This window comes from Pteronotus mesoamericanus, unplaced genomic scaffold (genome assembly GCF_021234165.1).
Source record: "Pteronotus mesoamericanus isolate MK-2021 breed Mesoamerican mustached bat unplaced genomic scaffold, CSHL_Meso_final contig_221, whole genome shotgun sequence".
Classification (NCBI taxonomy): Eukaryota; Metazoa; Chordata; class Mammalia; order Chiroptera; family Mormoopidae; genus Pteronotus; species Pteronotus mesoamericanus.
This window is the reverse complement of record NW_026555092.1, coordinates 3,002,843-3,021,971: the sequence shown is the minus strand read 5'-3', so window position 1 is coordinate 3,021,971 and position 19,129 is coordinate 3,002,843. Positions and strand designations below refer to the sequence as shown.

At 38.7% G+C, this 19,129-nt stretch overlaps 2 protein-coding genes across 3 annotated transcripts in view; one reads left to right on the top strand and one right to left on the bottom strand.

Moving 5' to 3' along the window:
• The window catches only part of KDM1A (lysine demethylase 1A), a 59,280-nt gene that overhangs the window by 2,562 nt on the left and 37,589 nt on the right, over nt 1-19,129 (bottom strand). Inside the window, exons 10-17 of one of the 2 annotated variants that reach the window (XM_054571703.1) lie at nt 11,612-11,754; nt 11,160-11,250; nt 9,509-9,643; nt 8,766-8,839; nt 7,446-7,557; nt 2,724-2,856; nt 1,046-1,233; nt 536-650 (exon numbers count right to left, since the gene is read on the bottom strand). In XM_054571703.1, the coding sequence (XP_054427678.1) occupies nt 536-650; nt 1,046-1,233; nt 2,724-2,856; nt 7,446-7,557; nt 8,766-8,839; nt 9,509-9,643; nt 11,160-11,250; nt 11,612-11,754 (991 nt within the window). The remainder of the gene's footprint in view (nt 1-535; nt 651-1,045; nt 1,234-2,723; nt 2,857-7,445; nt 7,558-8,765; nt 8,840-9,508; nt 9,644-11,159; nt 11,251-11,611; nt 11,755-19,129) is intronic. The other variant, XM_054571704.1, reaches the window with a different exon arrangement.
• The window catches only part of LUZP1 (leucine zipper protein 1), a 126,082-nt gene that overhangs the window by 87,845 nt on the left and 19,108 nt on the right, over nt 1-19,129 (top strand). The gene's annotated exons all lie outside the window — the stretch shown is intronic.

The following is a 19,129-nucleotide window of genomic DNA, read 5'->3' as shown; positions in this document are numbered from 1 at the left end:
GCTAGACCATGCACCACGCATACTGGAGACAAGCTGTTTCTGGAACAGCAACTTGAAATCCATCCACAGAAGGGAGCTGGCAAACTATAGTGAGTGAAGTGTGACTCATGTACTTCACTGCTTATAACTGCAGAATATAGAAGTCCAGAAGATATAACTTCACACCTTGTTAACAAAACTCAGCCCTGACCACTGTAGACAGCTCTGTGACAAGGGTTTCCCTTTTAGCTATCTCAGGCCCCTCCAAGCCCATTACCACCTTGACTTACCTATTTGGTAAATACTTATGCAGCAGCCTTATGTGACAGGCGCAGTACCAGATGCTGGGGGTATAAAAGCTATGAACTAGACTATATATTCCAAGTTAGTTGTGGGCTCCTTGAAGGCAGGTTTCCCTTCCCCTCTGCATATCCCCATCACCTGTAAGGGATATATATATATCCCAAGACATTTATCTGTTTGAGAAAAACCCAGAATATTCCTAATTCTCTATTCCTGTAAGATACGAGAAAGATTACAACTAGAAAGCAGTTACCTTTATAGAGGTTCCAGAAGAGGAAGAGCTCACCCCTGCTGGCAGTAGTACTGCCAACATGACCGAACAAATTGACACTCGGATCCCAGAACACGCGGTCAAAACACAACACCACCTAGCGTAAAAAAAGAGCACAAGAGCTAGTGAAAGGACTCCAAGAATATGGCTTTAAGCACAGCTGTGCCTCAATAGAAGTGCTGCTTCTTCAGACCTTACTTAAATTTCTTCTAATCTACTCTTGACATAAGCCTCGAAATCCCTATTATAAATGTATTACTTAGGATGACATTTAGAGCTATCTTTTTATAGGCTTAGATTTGTAAAGTGACCCCAGAACACTCAGTTCTCATGAATACTTTATGAATAATTAGGTAATGAAGTCAAAGAGCGGCCAGGCCTCACCTTATATCAAAGTTGAGTGCACAGAAAAATGTACGAAAATGCAAACCCTTCTGTCTGAGGGGAGGCAGGCAGACTGGTATTTGTAGAGTGGGCATGAGGGCGGGTTACCTTGTTAAGGTTGCCAAATCCCATCCTTTGGACTGCAGATGTTTTCCACTCAGGGAGAGGCGGCACAAACTGAACAGCTGGCGGCTGCTGCTTCAACACACCCAAGGGGAGGGTACAGAGAACGGCATCACATTTATAAATAAACGTCTGGCTTGTGGAGCGGGTATTCACAGCTATTACTTCACATCCTAAAGGGGTTTGAGGAAAAAGGCTTTATTGGTGATGAGAATGGTACTGATAAGGGCACTGATTATCCACTGCACAGCAGGCTCTGTATGCTCTCCCAGTTAATTCTTCGCATACGTCTATGAGGTCAGTTCTATCCATTTTTTCATAGAAGAAAACTGAGGTAGAAATGAAATAACAAAGGTAGTAAGTGCCAGGATTCACACCCTAAGAGTCGACGTCAGTCCTTGATTGTCACCAATGTACTATCTTACCTTCCTGGTACACTGTGATCTTCTGGACTAATAAAAGGGCCTGATTATTTACTCAAAGTTAAGTAAATTTAGACCAAAATTCCAAGGAAAATGTCTGTCCTGATAGAACCAATACCTCTTCCATTGTGGGTAGATGCTTGCTCACTAAAGGACCAAGAGAAAATGATACCAGAAGCCTGCAGTACAAACCTAAGAATACACTGTGATGCTTAGCTTGTCAGAACATGAATGAGATCAAAGTTGACCACAGAAAAGGCACTGAAAGTAGTTAATGTTATTTATCCTCCTTTCTGCTTGATTTTTCCCTTCAGTGAGTGCCTATTTATGTACCTAAATAATTTAGGAAAGTATGACACCTCAGTACACGTTCATTTTCTGTGGTCACAGAACTAGAGAAAAGGACACAAAAGCTATTCTCGCTGTTCTTCACCAGCAGGCCAATGGCTAGGTCAAGGCTGTAGATCTTCTCCACACCATCAGTTAAAAACTACCTCTGAAGGGAAAATTTGAATGGAAAAGTGATTCAGTGGTTTTAAAAAAAAGTATTTGTGGTAATCTTGGAAACTCTAGGAAAGGGACCATGGAGGGCAAGATTGCTGAACACATCTCCATTTATCATGAGGGTCTTCAGAGAGAGGGGTGACTAGTTACCATAAGTCTAAGATTATTAATTCCAAAGGTGGGTGGGACGACAGGTTCTCTGTACTCCATATTAAACATGCTTGAAACCAGCAATGATGAGTACTGAGCCTACTGCCACAGGAATCGGGCAATCTCATCAGCAGGACTGCTCCCAGGTCTAGGAAGTAGCCTGAGCTGTTAGTCCATCTGAACAGGAAAAGCTAGAATGGATCCAAAGACCAAGATGCAAGATGGTGAAATACAGGGGTAGATCCACTGGAAACTTACAGGTCCAAATTCCGGTATTTAAGAAAATACTTAGGAAAATTAGAGCCAAAGTCACTGGCTGTTACTATAATACCAACTAATTCATGCACAATTTGGAAATTAACCCCCCGCCCCCTTTTCTGGTTTATACGGTGATGGGGCTGGAATTTCCAAATACTCTATGGGCTCAATCTTTTTGTAAATGCAAATTTTTAAATTTGGAGTCACAGTTTATAAGACATTCTATCAGGAAATGACCTAATACTTTTTCTATAGGTCAAACTCAATAATAAGATCAGTACTGTGTTTCGGAGTGAAAGACTGATCTCATCCGCAAAGCAGTGACATACCTGAAGCTGTATAGCGAACCTGCCGAACTGCTGTGTTCAACTTAATATCCAGGCCTTCTGCTAAAGCCACAGGGACACATGAGTAGCCATTCCTCACTGTCAGGTGGCTGCCAGTAAACTCAAAGTCATCATCCTAAACAGGAGAGAAAGGGATCTATTTTCACATTTTCTTAGTCCAATTTACGCCATTTATACTAAGTTCTGTAAAATATGCTAAAAACACCAGTTCGTGGAAACTGTAAATATGCTAAGGCAGAAATTAAAGAAAAATAACTTTGTATTCAGCCTCAGCTGCCACAGGATACTGAAGGGAAAAGAAAAATAATGTCAAATGTCTACAACAGCTGTCTTTGGGCAGTGAAGTTAGGGCGGTTATTTTTTTTCCCCTTAAGAGTTTTTACCACCAATCCCAGACTATTCATGGAGGGTGGGAGAGGGAAGGGAGCTGATTCAGTAAATTCATACAATTAGTTATCTATTTTTTTTGTTTGATTTTTTAATGCATTACAGACTTGGTAGGATATCCAAATCATTATCCTGATTACATTTTCTTTTACCTAAGAGCAAAATCAGTTTTTATTACATTTCCTTTTACCTAAGAGCAAAATCAGTTTTTATTCCTTAAATTTTCAGGTTTTAAAGTTGAGGAAAACTCCAAAACTAAAGTCAGTTCAAGTAGGGAAGACAATCTAGGATTATAAAGATTGGCCCATGATAGTTAATATAGTAAAAAAGTCAAGATTTGGCCTGAAAGAATTGCCCAAATGATTTTTTAAAAAAGATTTTATTTATTTTCAGAGAGAGGGGAAGGAAGGGAGAAAAAGAGGGGGAGAGAAACATCAATGTGTGAGAACAACAAGTTGATCAAGACAGATCAACTTAACAATCAGAAGCAAAAGAGAAGAGTCTCACAAATAATGGCAAGACAAAGAAATACGCCCCACTCGAAGGGAAAGGAGGAATCCCCAGAAAGAGAACTAAATGAAATAGAGGCAAGTAAACTATCAGATATTGAGTTCCAAACAATGGTTCTAAGGAAGCTCAATGAGCTCAGTGAGCTCAGAGAGAATTACCAAAAACTACAGGGAAACTATGAGGAACTTACTGCAAACTATATCAGCATAAAAAAGGACATAGAAAAGGACATAGGACATAAGAGACAAGAGGAAATGAAGAATACAATTTCTGAATTGAAGAACACAGTAGAAGGTATCAAAAGCAGGCTCGATGAAGCTGAGGACCAAATCGCAAGCTGGAGGATAAGGTAGAAGAAAGCTCCCAGAAAGAGCAAGAAAATGAAAAATGACTCGAAAAGAATGAAGAGGCATTTAAGGAAATGCAGGACAACCTGAAACATAATAATATCCACATAATAGGGATACCAGAAGGAGAAGAGGATGAGGAAGGGATAGAAAACCTGTTTGAAAAAGTCATGATGGAAAACTTCCCTAATTGGAGGAGAGAAAAAGTCACACAAGTCCAGGAAGCACAGAGGGTCCCATTCAAGAGGAACCCAGTGAGGCCCAGATACATCATAATTAAAATGGCAAATATCAAAGACAAACAGAATCCTAAAGCAAGTAAGCAAGGAGAAAGAGGTAGTAACATGTAAAGGAGCTCCACTGTGGCTAGCAGTTGACTTCTCAACAGAAACACCAAAAGCCAGAAGGGAATGGCAAGAAACATTCCAAGTCATGAAAAGCAAAGGCCTGCAACCAAGACTGCTCTACCCAGCAAGGCTCTCAATTAAAATGGAAGACGGAAAAAGGAGTTTCCCAGACAAAAGAAAGCTAAAAGACTACACCTCCACCAAACCAGCACTGCAAAATATGCTAAAGGGATTGCTTTAAGATGAAGAAAAAGTTTCTATGAATATCCAGTCCCTTTCAGAGTGGCCAATACTTGATATAACCAATATTTTTCATACTCATTAATCTGATTGTGACAATGATGTTATTTTAATTGTTCCTTTACTATTTGTTGAAACCAAACCTGTTTTAGTATATTTCTTGCCTATTTCTATTATTTAAAAAAAAAAGCTTTAAATGACTTTTTGGTATTCTTTGTCCATTTATTGATTAAAGGTTTGTAGAACTGTTTTCCCTAAAAAAAACAAAAAAAAACAAAAAAAAAACCCAACCTATTAACCATGTTTTAGATGTGTTGCAAATACTTTTCTATTCTATCCCTTGTCCTTTAACTTTTTTATATGTATATTACTATATAGTTAAATGTTTAATATAGTCATATTGTCAATATTTATTTTATAACTCCTGGGTTTGAATATTTTACTTCAGGTCATGAAAAATATTAGTTCTATTTTCTTCTAAAACTCCTTAGATTCTACATATTGATTTTTAACTCACCTGAATATTTCTTGTATAATGTGTGAAATAGGGCTCTATATTTGTTTTATTTCAAGTAATAGTGGTCCATGCACCTTATTTGTTGAATAAGTCTTATTTTACCCATTGATTTGAAATAACAACTTAATCATATACTATATTGTTAGATATATATGTTTGTCTTTAGAATGCTTGTTCTATTTCATAGATCTACTTGATTATTTCTGTGCTGATGTCATGTTGGTTTAATTGCTGAGACTTTATAATGGTTTTAAATTTTTTTAATATTTTATAATTAACTTTGACATCTAAAAAAATAAAATCAATCTGCATTTAAGAAAGAAAGAAAGAGAGATGGAACTCCTACCTTTTGCGACAACATGGATGGAACTGGAGAATATTACGCTAAGTGAAATAAGCCAGTTGATGAAAGACAAACACCATATGATCTCACCTGTAAGTGGACTCTATTCAACAAAATAAACTAATGAACAAAAAAACCCCACAAACACGGAAACGTGGAGCAGACTGAAAGTGACCAGAGGAGATGGGGAAAGAGGACAATGGTAGAAAGAAGGGGAAGGGACTAGACAAGGAACATGAATGAATGACCCATGGACATGGACAACAGAGTGGGAATTAACTGTGGGAGTGGGGGGTGGGGATAGGATGGGAGGAGGGGGGTAAAGGGGTAAAAACTGAGACAACTGTAATAGAATAAACATATTTATAAATTAAAAAATATAATATTTACTTCTATACAGTCAGTCTTAAGTCTGGTCAAAGTCTGAGATTTAGAGATTGGTTCATTCAATTATCTAAGAAGCCCTATGACCTCTCACCAATTCAAGAGCAAATCACCCTTAATAATGTGACAAAAGATAATATCACATTCAAGAGTTAGAAGACAATATGAAGATAACTATCACCCTAAATTGATCTATAGATTCAAAGCAATCCCAATCAAAATCTCAGAAGTTATTTTTTTAATAGAAATTGATAAACCAATTTTAAAATTTTTATGAAAATACAGAAGACCAAAAATAGCCAAACCAATTTTTAAAAAGAATAAAGTTGGAGAACTTACATTACCTTATTTCAAGACATATTATAGAGCAACAATAATCAAGACAGTGTTATAGTGGAATATGGATAGACAGATAAACAGAAAAAAGTAACCATAAACAGACACACACATCACTGATTTTCAGCAAAGGTGCCAAGACAAATGAAGAAAAAGGACTGCGCTGGAATAATTAGATAACCATGTAGGACAATATGAATCCTAACCTCACCTCTAATTATACACAAAAATTAACTCAAAATGGATCACAGACCTAACATAAGAGCAGAGTCCCTAAAGCTTCATGAAGAAAACTGGAGAAAATCTTTGCAACCTCTGTTTAGACTCCCCCCCCCAAAATAAATAAAAATTCAGGATTTTACAAAAAAACACAAAGCCTGAAAGTTAATATAATAGGACTTTATAAAACTGAAAATTTTTGCTCTTTGCAAGATGCCATTTAGAAAATAAAAAAGGCAAGCTGTAGACTGGTAGAAAATATTTGCAAAACATAAATCTGACAAATGTATTCAGAATTTAAAGAACATAATGAACTCTCACAGTTTAACAGGAGGACAAACCACCCGATTTTTTAAATGGGCAAAAGATCTGAATAGACTTTTCTTCAAAGAACTGACATACGAATGGCCAATTAGTGCACGAGAAGATGCTTTACATAAAGTCATCAGGGAAATGCAAATGAGAACCACAATGAAATATCAGAATGGCTAAAATTTTAAAAAACTGGCAGCAGTAAGTGTTGATGAGGATGTGGAGCAGCTGAAACTTCCACACATTGCTCGTGGAGGGGAATGCAATTTGGAAAACAGTTTAGAAGTTTCCTGTAAAGCTTTATAAAAATCTACTTCTCATAAGATTCAGCAATTGACTCCTAGACATTTATCCAAGAGAAAGACATGAACCAGGTTTATGTTCATACAAGCTTCAATTATTTATAGCCAAAAATGGAAACGACCCATATGTACCAGTGAAAAGGCCCATCTGTGACATAGCCATACAATGGACTACTACTAAACAATAAAAAGGAACAAAATACCGATACACACAACAATGATGAATCTCAAAAGGGCAAGAAGGAAATTTGAGGATGGTGAAAATGTTGATTCTTGACTGTGGTGATGGTTCATGACTATATAGTTTGGCAAAACTAAACTGTTCACTTAAAATGGGTAAATTTTATTGTATGTAAATTATCTCTCTTCATAAAGCTGTTGAAAAGCACATAGGCAAATTAAGTTTCTCTTGAGAGCCCTCTCAAAGGCATACAACAAATAAATGATCAAGGAATTTTACCTGATCCCAATGTTTAAGGGAGAGTGTAGAAAGAGGTGTGGCATTAGCAAACTCAAGATTTGCAAAATGCCAATCAAGTATTTGTCTGTCTCTTGACGAGAGATACACATCACTGCAAAATGAGAACAAAGGGGCACAAGGTTATTACAGGGCTATTTACTATGATGTTCAATGGGCTGATGTGGATGATATCAGAAAGTGTATGGCCACTGAAATCTGGGACTGTGCCAAAAAGTTGAATCTCATCTGTCTTATTAACCCCATTAGTCTTGTGCCTAGAGCAGTGCCAAATTCACTATTATAAAGCAAATTACAATCATGCCTCATTTGAAAAAAAAGAAAAATTTTTATATGGTTAGTTTGCATTATAAAAACATTCACAGTAAAAATTTTTATTTTATATTTTAAAGAAAGCATGGACTTTTTGGCAAGAATGGGTAGCACTCCTGACTATAAAACAGAGTAGATGTATGTGGAGGCCAGATGCAATATGGAGCACAGTATCAGCATGTTAACTATTCACTGTCAAAAACCCAATGGAAGTAAGAGTCATACTTTCCTACTCCCCAGAATTATGGGAATTTGAAGCAATTAGCACCTTCTAGGCCACTCAGAGAAGACAATTTTCATTTACTACACTTTTATTAAAATATCTGACTTGATGGAGAAATGCTCCCTTAAAAACAATATACTGAAGTATTTAGGACATTCTTCCACATTGAAACATAGACTAGGAGAGGATTTAGGAACCTGAAAAGCACACGTGACCACTGAACAATTCAGGGGAAAGGACATCAACACTGCCCTCCCCCAAATACCTGGGGTAGCTTTTGACAATCCCAAAACTTAACTATCATTACCCCACTGTTGACAGGGTGCATTGCCAATAAAATGAACAATTAACACATATTTGCATGTTATGTGTATTTTATACTGTATTCATACAAAAAGTAAGCTAGAGAGAAGAAAATTATCAGGAAATATGTACATATATTTTATGCACTCATGACGTATCTTTTTCTTAATTTTTTTTCCAGATTTCTAGGCTCCGCAGTTGTCTGCAAGTTTTTTCAAATTGTTGAAATCTCCAAAAAAATTTTCCAATATATTTACTGCAAAAATCCACATATAAGTGGACTTGAGCAGTTCAAACCTGCGTTGTTCAAGGGTAAACTGTAGCCCACATGCAAAAATTTCTTCCACTCATAAACAATTTGCAATCCATTCAGTGACCACAGATAAAACCATGGTTCTTTATAATTTTCCCTCTATAATAGAAAGAACAGTAAAAGCTAGCCCTCTGATATCTGTTTTTCCTACCTTGGTGGGTTGGCTTCCAATTCTTGAAGTTTTTCTTCTAGCTTTCCTTGTGTTTCAGCTAATTCATCATATTCCTGATAAAATTAAGAGAACCAGTTATCTGGATATGTCAGAGACCCACCCAGTTATTTATACCACAAAATGTAAGGTCTGGCCCACATCCCTGCCCAAGTCATATCTGCCTAAGGCTGGGTCAGGGCTCAGGGATGACTGTTCTTGGAGACAGGCTATACTGTGAGGCCGGAATGAAGACTGGGGTAGGGGGATACCAATGACCACTTCCTATGCATTTACATGTCTCCAGCATGGAATAAGCTCTTTAGATACCTATGAGTGAGTTAGTATTTATACCATGTCACCACGAGGTGATTAGGGAGCCCAAAGTTACATGGCTAGGAGATACAAAGGTACGGATTTCAACCAGATAATGCGACTCCAAATGACAAATCCTTGTTCATATTATTATTCTAAACTGTCAGCGATAAATTATACCAAAGGCTAAAATGAGATGTAAGCTAAAGGTTGAGATTATAAAAACAAAGTAGGAACTCTGTAGAAAAAATAGACCTCAAACCAAACTGACACATTAAATCCCCATGGCTCCTGTGTATCAAACCCTCTTCTTACTATACAGGCACCTGTGATTGGCTAATCGCTCTCTCTTTTCCAAAGTCTCTCAGATCTATCCTATTTCTTGGGATTCCCAGTAAAACCAGCTAGGCATGGAGGCATGCATACCACACCTTGCACAGGGCAGTCAAATCCCTGTGTTTGCTTTTCACTAAGAATTCAGCAGTGATATCTCTGGGTGGCTTGACTTCAGATGCTTCTTTGTATTGCTGATGGAGTTCTTTAATTTTCTCTTTCAAATTTACCATCTACAAGGTAAAAATACAGGTTTACCATTCCAGATAGTGATATAATTCATCTCCAAATCATATACTTTGGCTCCTCCTCTAAACTGCTATTATATTGTACCAAAACAGGTCTTTGGAATTCTTAAATACCTCTTCTATATCATGACATTTTAAAATAGGAAAAAAACCCTATATGGCTTAATACAGAGATATCACAACACTGGCAGATAAGAAAGATTGGTTCTGTCTTCCAAAACAAATGGGAGAACTAGAGGTATCCCATTAATTTAAAAAAAAAATTATATACACACGCACAAATTAATTTCCAGGGAAAACAAACTACCATGATTTTTTTCTTTTTAAATATATATAAGGTCAAGTCATCACACAAAGCACCTAAGGAGCTATTCCCAAGGTTAGCGGGTCAGGTTTCTGGTGGAACCACAGGGGACTAGGTGACGGTTAAGCTTGAGACAGCGAGCCCACCGCCATCTCGCCATTCCCTAGTCACTCTTTCCACTTCATCTGTACCACGGTCATGGTGAAGGAGTGCTAGACACCTCTTCACTTGAGAAGATGAAGACATGAAGCACAGGAGTGAGGCAAGAGTCCAGTCACAAGATGCACCCAAATTTTGCATGACAACCCCGACAGGGGCTGTTCCACTTCATATTTTGTCCCTGGGCTGGTGTTACGTTTGCAGCTGACAGGGTGAGGAGAAACAAATAGTTTCCTAGTCTGGTGCCAGGGGTCTGAAGGGTGGTGGTAAAGAGCCCTCAACAGAAAAACATTATTTTGCACATGTGAAATGATCACGGCAATGACTTATTGTCCTGGTTGATAGCCTGGTGTCCTTATCTGAGGGAGCTTGACCCCGGACAGATGATTTCCCTCTCATCCTAGAATTCACCAGAGGTCACTGGGTCAACTTTGTACAAGCCAAAGGTAACCTGACAACAGTTTACCAATAATGCCACATTGAAGACTGACAGATAAACAGTGCCTTTAAAAAAAAATTTATTTTTATTTGCAGAGAGAGGTGAGAGAGAGAGAAGGAGAGAAACATTGATGTGTGAGAGAAATATCAATCAGTTGCCTCTCTCACGCCCCCACCTGGGAACCTGGCCTGCAACCCAGGCATATGCCCTGACCAAGAATTGAACCAGTGACCTTTCAGCTTGTGGGATGACACCCAACCCTCTGAGCCTCACCAGTCAGGGCTAAAACAATGCCTTTGGCTAGTCAATTTTTCTTAAGAGTAGTAAGTCCCAGTGCTTTTTAAATTTCTAAATTAAGCTGGGGTGTCAGACCCATGGCCCAGGATGGCTGAGTGCAGCCCAACACAAAACTATAAATTTACTTAAAACCTTTTTTCTTTTGCTCATCAGTTTTCGTTAGTGGTTGTGTATTTAATGTGTGGCCCAAGACGACAATTCTCCCAGTGTGGCCTAGAGACACCAAAAGGTTGGATACCCTTGAAGGCTTCCCCCCTCTACAGATGCACCTTCAGCTATGAAGAAAATAAGCAGAATTTCACCTTATTAAGAAGCTCTTTCAATTCCTCCTGAGTTTTCACTATCTTCTTCCAGTGTTCAATCTGCTCATCTTTGACGTGCTTTTCTTGTAACCTAAGAAAGACAATCTGAATGCCCTGGTCACATGGCCGGCCAGCTTTGTGACATAAGGCTGGTATCCATCAAAAACATTTAAAAGTAGCAAGGCCCACTGAAATTTCTAGTACTTTGGAATAAGAAAGTTAGTTGGTGGCAAATTATTTTCTAGTCTCTTAAATACAGTTTAATGCCATAAAAGTGAATTTCAGAATTGAGAGGGGTCTTATGTACCACATAATTATTTTAAATGGTTTTACTTTCAGATTTAACTATTTCCTATGAGGAAATTAGCTCAAATGAGACTTGATGGAAAACTTAAAAATAGTAAATCTCTAAATGAAATTCACTAGACAATAAGCAGTGTCAAAGTACTTACTGAATGACAACTTCCAATGCCTGGCCAAGGGACACAGGCTTATTATTGAGGACATTGAAGTCTAGCTGATGACTAAGGTAAGATGTAGCTTCTAGCAATCGGTTAAACTCTTGCTCTACCATTTCATCTTTCTCTTTAGGAACCTGAAAATCCGAAGTATAGCAGAGTTGGTCCTTATAAGACTAAAAACATAACCATCCATGAAAACACAAATGCTGTATATTAAAAGGTCAAAACATGTATCTCAAAGGGAAAACCTTTGAGGACAATGATTCAAACTTTCTTTTCTATGAAGTGGTCAGTTCCATTAAATGAGATATGAAATGTTGTTGGCACTGTTATCTTCCTATTCTCCCAGTTCTGCACTCAGAGCTGGGACCCCACCTCTGTTAACAGCCCCAGGGCTCACACTGATGCTAACTGAGGTCACGTGCAGTTGACATGCACTGCGATACGCTGGACTGACATGCAAATAGTAGCTAGGAAAGTCCCAGAGAACAAAAACTGTGTCAACACACCTGAGGACCTTCCAGAAAAAGGGCAAGATGGACAAACAAGAAGCCCGAAGTATCTGCTTCCCCTCAAAGATGACAAAATTTAAGATGGGAGCAGGAAAGACAGAAGTGAAATTCATGGCTATTAATAAGCTGTTAATTTGCAGAGTGATAATGTTTTAAGGCACCAGTTAAGTTCCGAGGTGAACTTCCAAAGCTCAGATGGCAAGTGACTGAGGTACCAGGCCTGCTCGCTATCATGGGGGAAGAGAACAGATTGCAGAGCAGGTCATCAAGCTGCCAAGACCATGCTCCTATCCCTGCTGCGCCCCTGCCTATCGATACTGTCAGTTCGCTGACATAAATCCCTCCGCTACTACTGAAGTCAGCCCCAAAGTAATTCACGGCAGCAGCGAGCGAAGGAAAAAGCACGTCGAAGCACGTCTACTGCAGGCATGTCTTGCCATAATAAGCTGGGCATCAACTGGGAAATGAGATTTAAAATACGAATTTCACTTTACAGTCAACCTAAAACTGTTAACAAGAAAACAAAACATTAAAGTTCTAATAAACATGAAGGACACAGAGAAGTGATCTTTTCCAACCAGAGGTACCTGATTGTGAACAAGATCATCACAGTAAGACTACCTCCTCTTAGTTTTGCCCTTCCCAATTAAACAGATGCTTTTGAAGCGCAAGCCTCTGCCCTTTCACTGATGAATCATACACGTAAACTCCGTATGAACTGTGGGGTGGCAAAAGGAATGCGGGAAGAAGTACAATCTACATCAAAAAAAGAAAGAGGGAAGGACTGCAACTGTCCTTTAAAACTGTAAATATGATGGATGCCATAACTGACTCAGTCCAAAGTGTATTCTAAAAGATCAAGTTCTAAAAGACCACACATACGAGAGATCAGGCAATCTTTATTAATTAGAGAATCCTCCTTAGGCTAAGAAATAAAAACCCTGAGAATCTTCTGGTTTATGTTGACAAATAAGGCAGAGAACCGGGCTTTGGATACTTGGTGCTATTTATATATCAGGGTAGTGCCTAGGATTCAGGGGAGCAAACACATGTGACCTCCTATTCAACTCCATGGCCAAAGAAACGAGCTCTTGGTGGCATCCCTACTTGTTCTGATTACACAGCTATCAGAGCTAATGAAAGAGACCATCTTGTCAGAAATTTCACTTACTTTCTCATCAGTTACTTTTCCTCATTAATGTGATGGTCATGATGTTCAAAGCAATGCTGAAATTTTTCGTGGTGTAATTCCTGCAATGATGCTACAAGCTGGCTCTAGAAATTCTAAATTTGGTGTACCTTTAAAAAAGGCAACAATTACATTCTCAACTGATATCTACAGTTATGAAATCTGTAATTAAAAAACTCTCACCCGAGGATACGTTTGATTTTTTTTTTTTTGAGAGAAGGAGGAAGTGGGGAGAAAGAGAGGAACATTGAAGTGAGAAACATTGATAGGTTGCTTCCTGGGCATGCCCTGACTGGGGATCAAACACACAGCCTTTTGATGTACAGGATGATGTTCCAACCAACTGAGCTACCCGGCCAAGGCTACAGTTATGAGATCTTAATGGATCATAGATGCAATGTGCATTACTACTTTTCCTGAAGCACAAAAAAGTGGTATTTCTAATATGTGGCTTCTAAAATGCCCAGCAAGGGTGTGCTATAGCAGCAAGAGGGACCAAATCACATATGCCTCTACAATAGAGCAGAACGTGCCAATATACAAGAGTGCAAATGGTACAGATTAAAGCTCTTCCAGTGTCAACTGGATGCTTGCTTCAAACAAGCTTTAATCTTTGCAGCTAGGGTGACGGTCACATAGGAAAGTTCATAGTGAAAAATACACAGGCTCAGTAACTGGGGTCCAGGGTGTGTGGCAGAGAAATATTTAAAGGGACACTGTCAAGGTTACGGGGACCAAATTTGACCTTTTGTTTCTTCCTTGTGTTTGCTGAGCTGCCCACTTGATTCATTACACTCTCCCCTTTAGTCCACCCACACCCTCCACAAAAAAACCTGACTTTTTACATGCTCTTTCAATGACAAAAACTCAAATGGCACCAGCCCAACATATAGGTGCAAATCTACAACAAACCAGTATGTGAATGTATGATGGAGAGGACCTTTGGAAGGGAAAGATTTGTTTCAAGGTTTTAATGGGTTATTGTAAACAGTGAGGAAAATGATTTGAAAAATTATAAAAAAAAATACCTTGACAGTGTCCTTTTAACCAGTGCAGCAGAGAGAGAAATAAACTGTAAATAACAGCCCAACAGCCACATCAAGTTCAGTTTTATATGACAGCAGTACAATCAAGGCTTTAAACACACAGCATGACAGAAGCACTCTATTAGCTCCGAAGCTGCAACCACCAAAGAAATAAGGGACAGATTGTACAGAAACCAAAACAGAAAAGTCAAGGCAGAGAAATGGGCAAAAGAAAGGCAGTTTGGGGAAGAAGGTGGTAAAGGGAGATGGTATCAGAAAGCAGTGAGGAATAAAGCAAACTTAATGAAAGAAAGAAAGAAAAAAAACACAGACCAGTAACAAGAACAACAACAAACAAACAACCACCAAACCAAAAGGTCACTGCCAGGTGTGGCTGGCGTCAGGACGACAGGACTGCACCTCCTGCATCTCCGGCACACCACTCTAACTCCAGGAGACCGAAAGAAACAGTCCGCAGTCAGGCCCCACCCATTTCCTGCCTACACAATGATATAGGAATGTTGCCAGTGAGACCAGGGATAGCTTTGAAATTTTAATTTTTCCCCCATTAACTTTAAAATTCTACTCTGAAATTTAACATTTGGAAAACAGTAAATGAAATACTTGTCCAATAATCAGTCCTAATTGGGCAAAAACCAAAACGTGTTATTTAAATATTTAAATTTCGAATCTGTTTCTAAAATTAAGCTAGTTAGATATGCACTATGACATACTCAGACAATGAAAACAATTTGTGCAAATAACAACCTTTTAAGCACCCCCTAACTACCTGTTTTGGGTCATTTCTTTTCTCTTGGCGAGAACCACAAATTATGGAAAGGAGTTGAAATATTGGCAATCTCTAAAACACAAGATGCAATAATTTTAGTTTTACCTGACCATTCTATTCCAGGTTCTTAAATTTCATCTTGAGAAAGAACTCAGCAAATGATTACAAAGGGTTAAGCACCATGTTCCATGGACTTGTATATCACAACTCAGCAAGAGCATGTTACAGCAAACTAAGCAGCAAGCAGTTTTTTTGGAAAGGACCTTTGATAGTTTTCTAGTGAAGAATTAAAAAGGATATAATTTGAAATAGATCATTTAAAGTCGTATCATTTGATACTTTTCAAAACCATTTATTTCCCTATTAAAGGCTCCAGATAGTTCCTTCAAGACTAAGAAAATTTGGTGAGTCTCACTGCTCTAAGTGGGTACGATCCTGACTGTTTTGGTCCTGTAGATTATCTGGAACGTTCTTGAACATGGCTGAGGGAGGGGCAGCCTACGCAGCTAGGCCGTGCAGAATAACTTTAGGGAGAGACAAGCAACTTTCTTGACAGGATCCCTGATTCTGCAAGAAGTCATCTCAAAGAAAGAACAGCTCTCCTTAGTTCTACCTCTGGTTGCATTCAACCATCACAAACTCTTTAGGCCTTCAAACACATTATCCCACTTCTAGTCTGTGTTAAGTTCTTAAGGAGCAGAGCAGAATGGAGTTAACTGCCGCCAGGTTCTGGGTACAGAAAGTTCAGAGATTTAGCCACAAAAATCCTCAAGAAGAGCAACACACTGCAAAAAGCTGTAATGGCCAAATCCCGCCAGCAGAGGCCACGGTTGATCTTCACCTCTTCCAACCCCATGCACTTTTAGGATTATGATAAAACCAAAGATTAAGATTAGTTTCTTTGGTAACACCTGGAATAAGACATTTATATCTGAGCAGTCTCTAATTTAGATTCCCAAATAGGTAAAGAAAAGATGTAGCTATCATCCCTAAAAGGAGACTAAGGACAAGCAGCATATCCTCAAGCCAAATAATATTCAATGTGGTTCTATAAACGAAGGCTGTTACCTTTAAACTCACAGGGAATTTTTAAGATAATGTAAATACTAGACTTCTCTAAAACAGTGACTAGGCTCTGTGGAGAAGGTACACAAGTGTCAAAGGGGTACATTAGCAATTCTAGCATAAGTAGAGGTACTCAATAAATTCCTGTTAAGTGAATAAATTCAGTTTGGAAAAGCAAAGTTAGTATTATAAATATATTTGAGGGGAAAATACCTATTTTGCAACTTCAAGAACATAAAAGAAGGCAGGCAATTTTTTACACTTATAAAAAAGCAGCCATGATTTCAAAGAATGCCTTAAAGATACCAAAGATGTTTCCACAAAGGAAGATGAAAACTGGAAAGGCCAACAGGCCCGTGTCGAAAGTACAATACCCTAAGCACCACTCTCTGTGAATACAAGTGAAAACTGGCTACCTTATGATAGGTACTGAGTACATCCAGTTAATGGTCTTTGTAAAAGACCTGGCACCTGCTACCTTTCAAGTGCTGTCTTTCTTCCTTTTAACAGTTGAGCCATTCAAGAAAATAAGTATCTGTGTTTCCAAGTTGTTTCTGAGTCTTTGGATCTCACTTGGAAACAACTCTAACCATCTCATTGTGATGCAGAATGTTACAGCATTGCAAGAATTTGGTTAAGATACCTTTTCATTACTCAAAAAAAGCCAAAACAAAACTAGAATCTCAACTTCCCGAGTTACTGGCTGCTGTACAGGAGATGCGGAAAACATTTAGTCATTTCTCCCATCTCCTCCCAAAATCCATGTTTTGAGTCCCCTCATGCGTGACTCCCAAAACATTCCTGAACTGTCACCCTACTTCCCAACCGTCTCCACATTCATTTAAAGCTGACCGAAGTATATAGTTCAGAGGGTAACTCTATCATCAGTCAAACTGAGGGCAGTTGCTGTATTAGCTTTGATTGTTTCCATAGCAAGAAATTTTCATTTCTATTTATAGGGTATCCTGTGTTAGAACCAAATAGGGAAACTCTTGTTTTAGTATCCAGAGCCGTAAAATAAGCTTTCCCTGTCAAAAAACAAACACAGAAACTAAATATTCCAGATGTCAATGCAGGACTAGAGAGAACAGAAAAATGAACTCTTTGAGAGATTCTTCTGATTGTGATTAAACAAGGTAACAAAAATAAAAACCACTTGCTATGTAATTTTTTTTTCCTATAGCAGCAAAATGGCTGAGTATGGTGATATGTCCTTAGGACAATAGTGCAAGGGATATTTGTAACTCTGAGTTAGCTGCTGGCCTTATAGAGGATGAGAATTTATTTTTATGTACTAACAAGAGAACAATCATATCAAACTCTTTTTCCACTGAGGCTGTCCATCAATAACGGAGGAATGCAACCCCACTTGATTTGACAGTTTTCAAAAATCAATAGCTGAGTGAATGTCCATCTAGGTGGGCCTTGCTGCCTTCTGAGAGTAACTGTTAAAAGAAAGCTCTTTGAAAAGGAGACCCTTCTGATGCAGTCACACAGGCCATTGGAGGTGCACACACTTACCCATGTCCCCCCAACTTCCGTGAAATATCTATCAGCCAGGAATAAGCCTGAGAATTTGAGATGGAACCCCAGGCAATGGACCCTGGGCTTTACAACTTACTGACTTACATCACAACCTTAAGCAAACAAATGCCTGAGCTTTAGATTCTTCCCCTGCAAAATGGGTGAATGAACCAACTCACCTACTTACTCCTTAGATTTCTAAAGCCGTGAAGCATAACTGTCCTTATAAGCATAAATTAATGGGGATATAAGCTCTTACTTAGTACTTGTCCTATAAACTAAAAGCAAGCCTGCTGGTTAACAGCTGTCCATTCATACTCTGAGCTGGGCTACTGGGAAAAGTAAGCTACAGAAACATTAACACCTCTTTGTAAGTTTAACTAACTTAAGGCAAGCGGAACTCAACACTGCAAAGTATTTTACCCCAAACTTAAGGGTGCTTAAGAACCCTCCTTACTACTTGCCTACTGCACCAAAATAGAAACGTACCAACTTGGAAAAGTCCTGTGAAGACCAGAGTTGAATGACAACTACAAATTTCACCTGAAAAAACATCCCAGCATACAAAACACTGACAACTACATACCTGCTTAATGGCTGTTTACCAGAGTACTACTCAAAGGGCTGATCCCTGATGAGATAAAGAAGCTCATGCCAGAATCTAAATTAACATGCCACTTCTTTCAACAAGAAAGTCTTGCTACAAAAAAAAGTTATCACCTGAACTAACAGTGTGGGTAGTGATGCGGTTTATTTATACTCTAGGGACAGTTATTTACCTCTCACCCCATAGTAGTAACCAACAGTTTGTTCATGGATTGGCAGCTGGTTATAGGCCACACTTGAGGGGAATACTGGCAAATTTTAAAAATAGTATGTTAAAGCTCATTTAATATCAAAAGAACAGACAATTTCTCTGGATATCTCTACTGGAAAAAAAAATTTCCTTTCACTGTTAAGACTAAAGCTAGGTGGCCTACGTTCAGGAAAAATCTAAATAAAAATTTTTAGGCAGTGCCTCAATAATGAGTGATAATCTTTGGTTTGGATTCCATTACTTCTTGAGGACTAATATAACATGCACATCAGAGGGTTTGTTTCCTCAAATCAATTCTCCAAACCAATGCCTACCTAAAACGCATCTGGTTCACGTTACTTCCCCTACTGTACATCTTGTGAAGTTCAAACCTACAAATCAGCCTAGTAAGCAACAGCTTCCACCCTAAACTGTGGCTGTATATCATCAGCCACTCACCAGTGTGTGATCCCATGCTCCTTTACGACTTCTCTTACACCTTCTTCTGCCTCCATCCAACACCTTTCCCTCCACCACATGTTAAAAGTCCTAAGCCACCTTCACAAGTGCTCTCCTTCCCCCTAAATCTCTCCCCACCCATTCGCCTC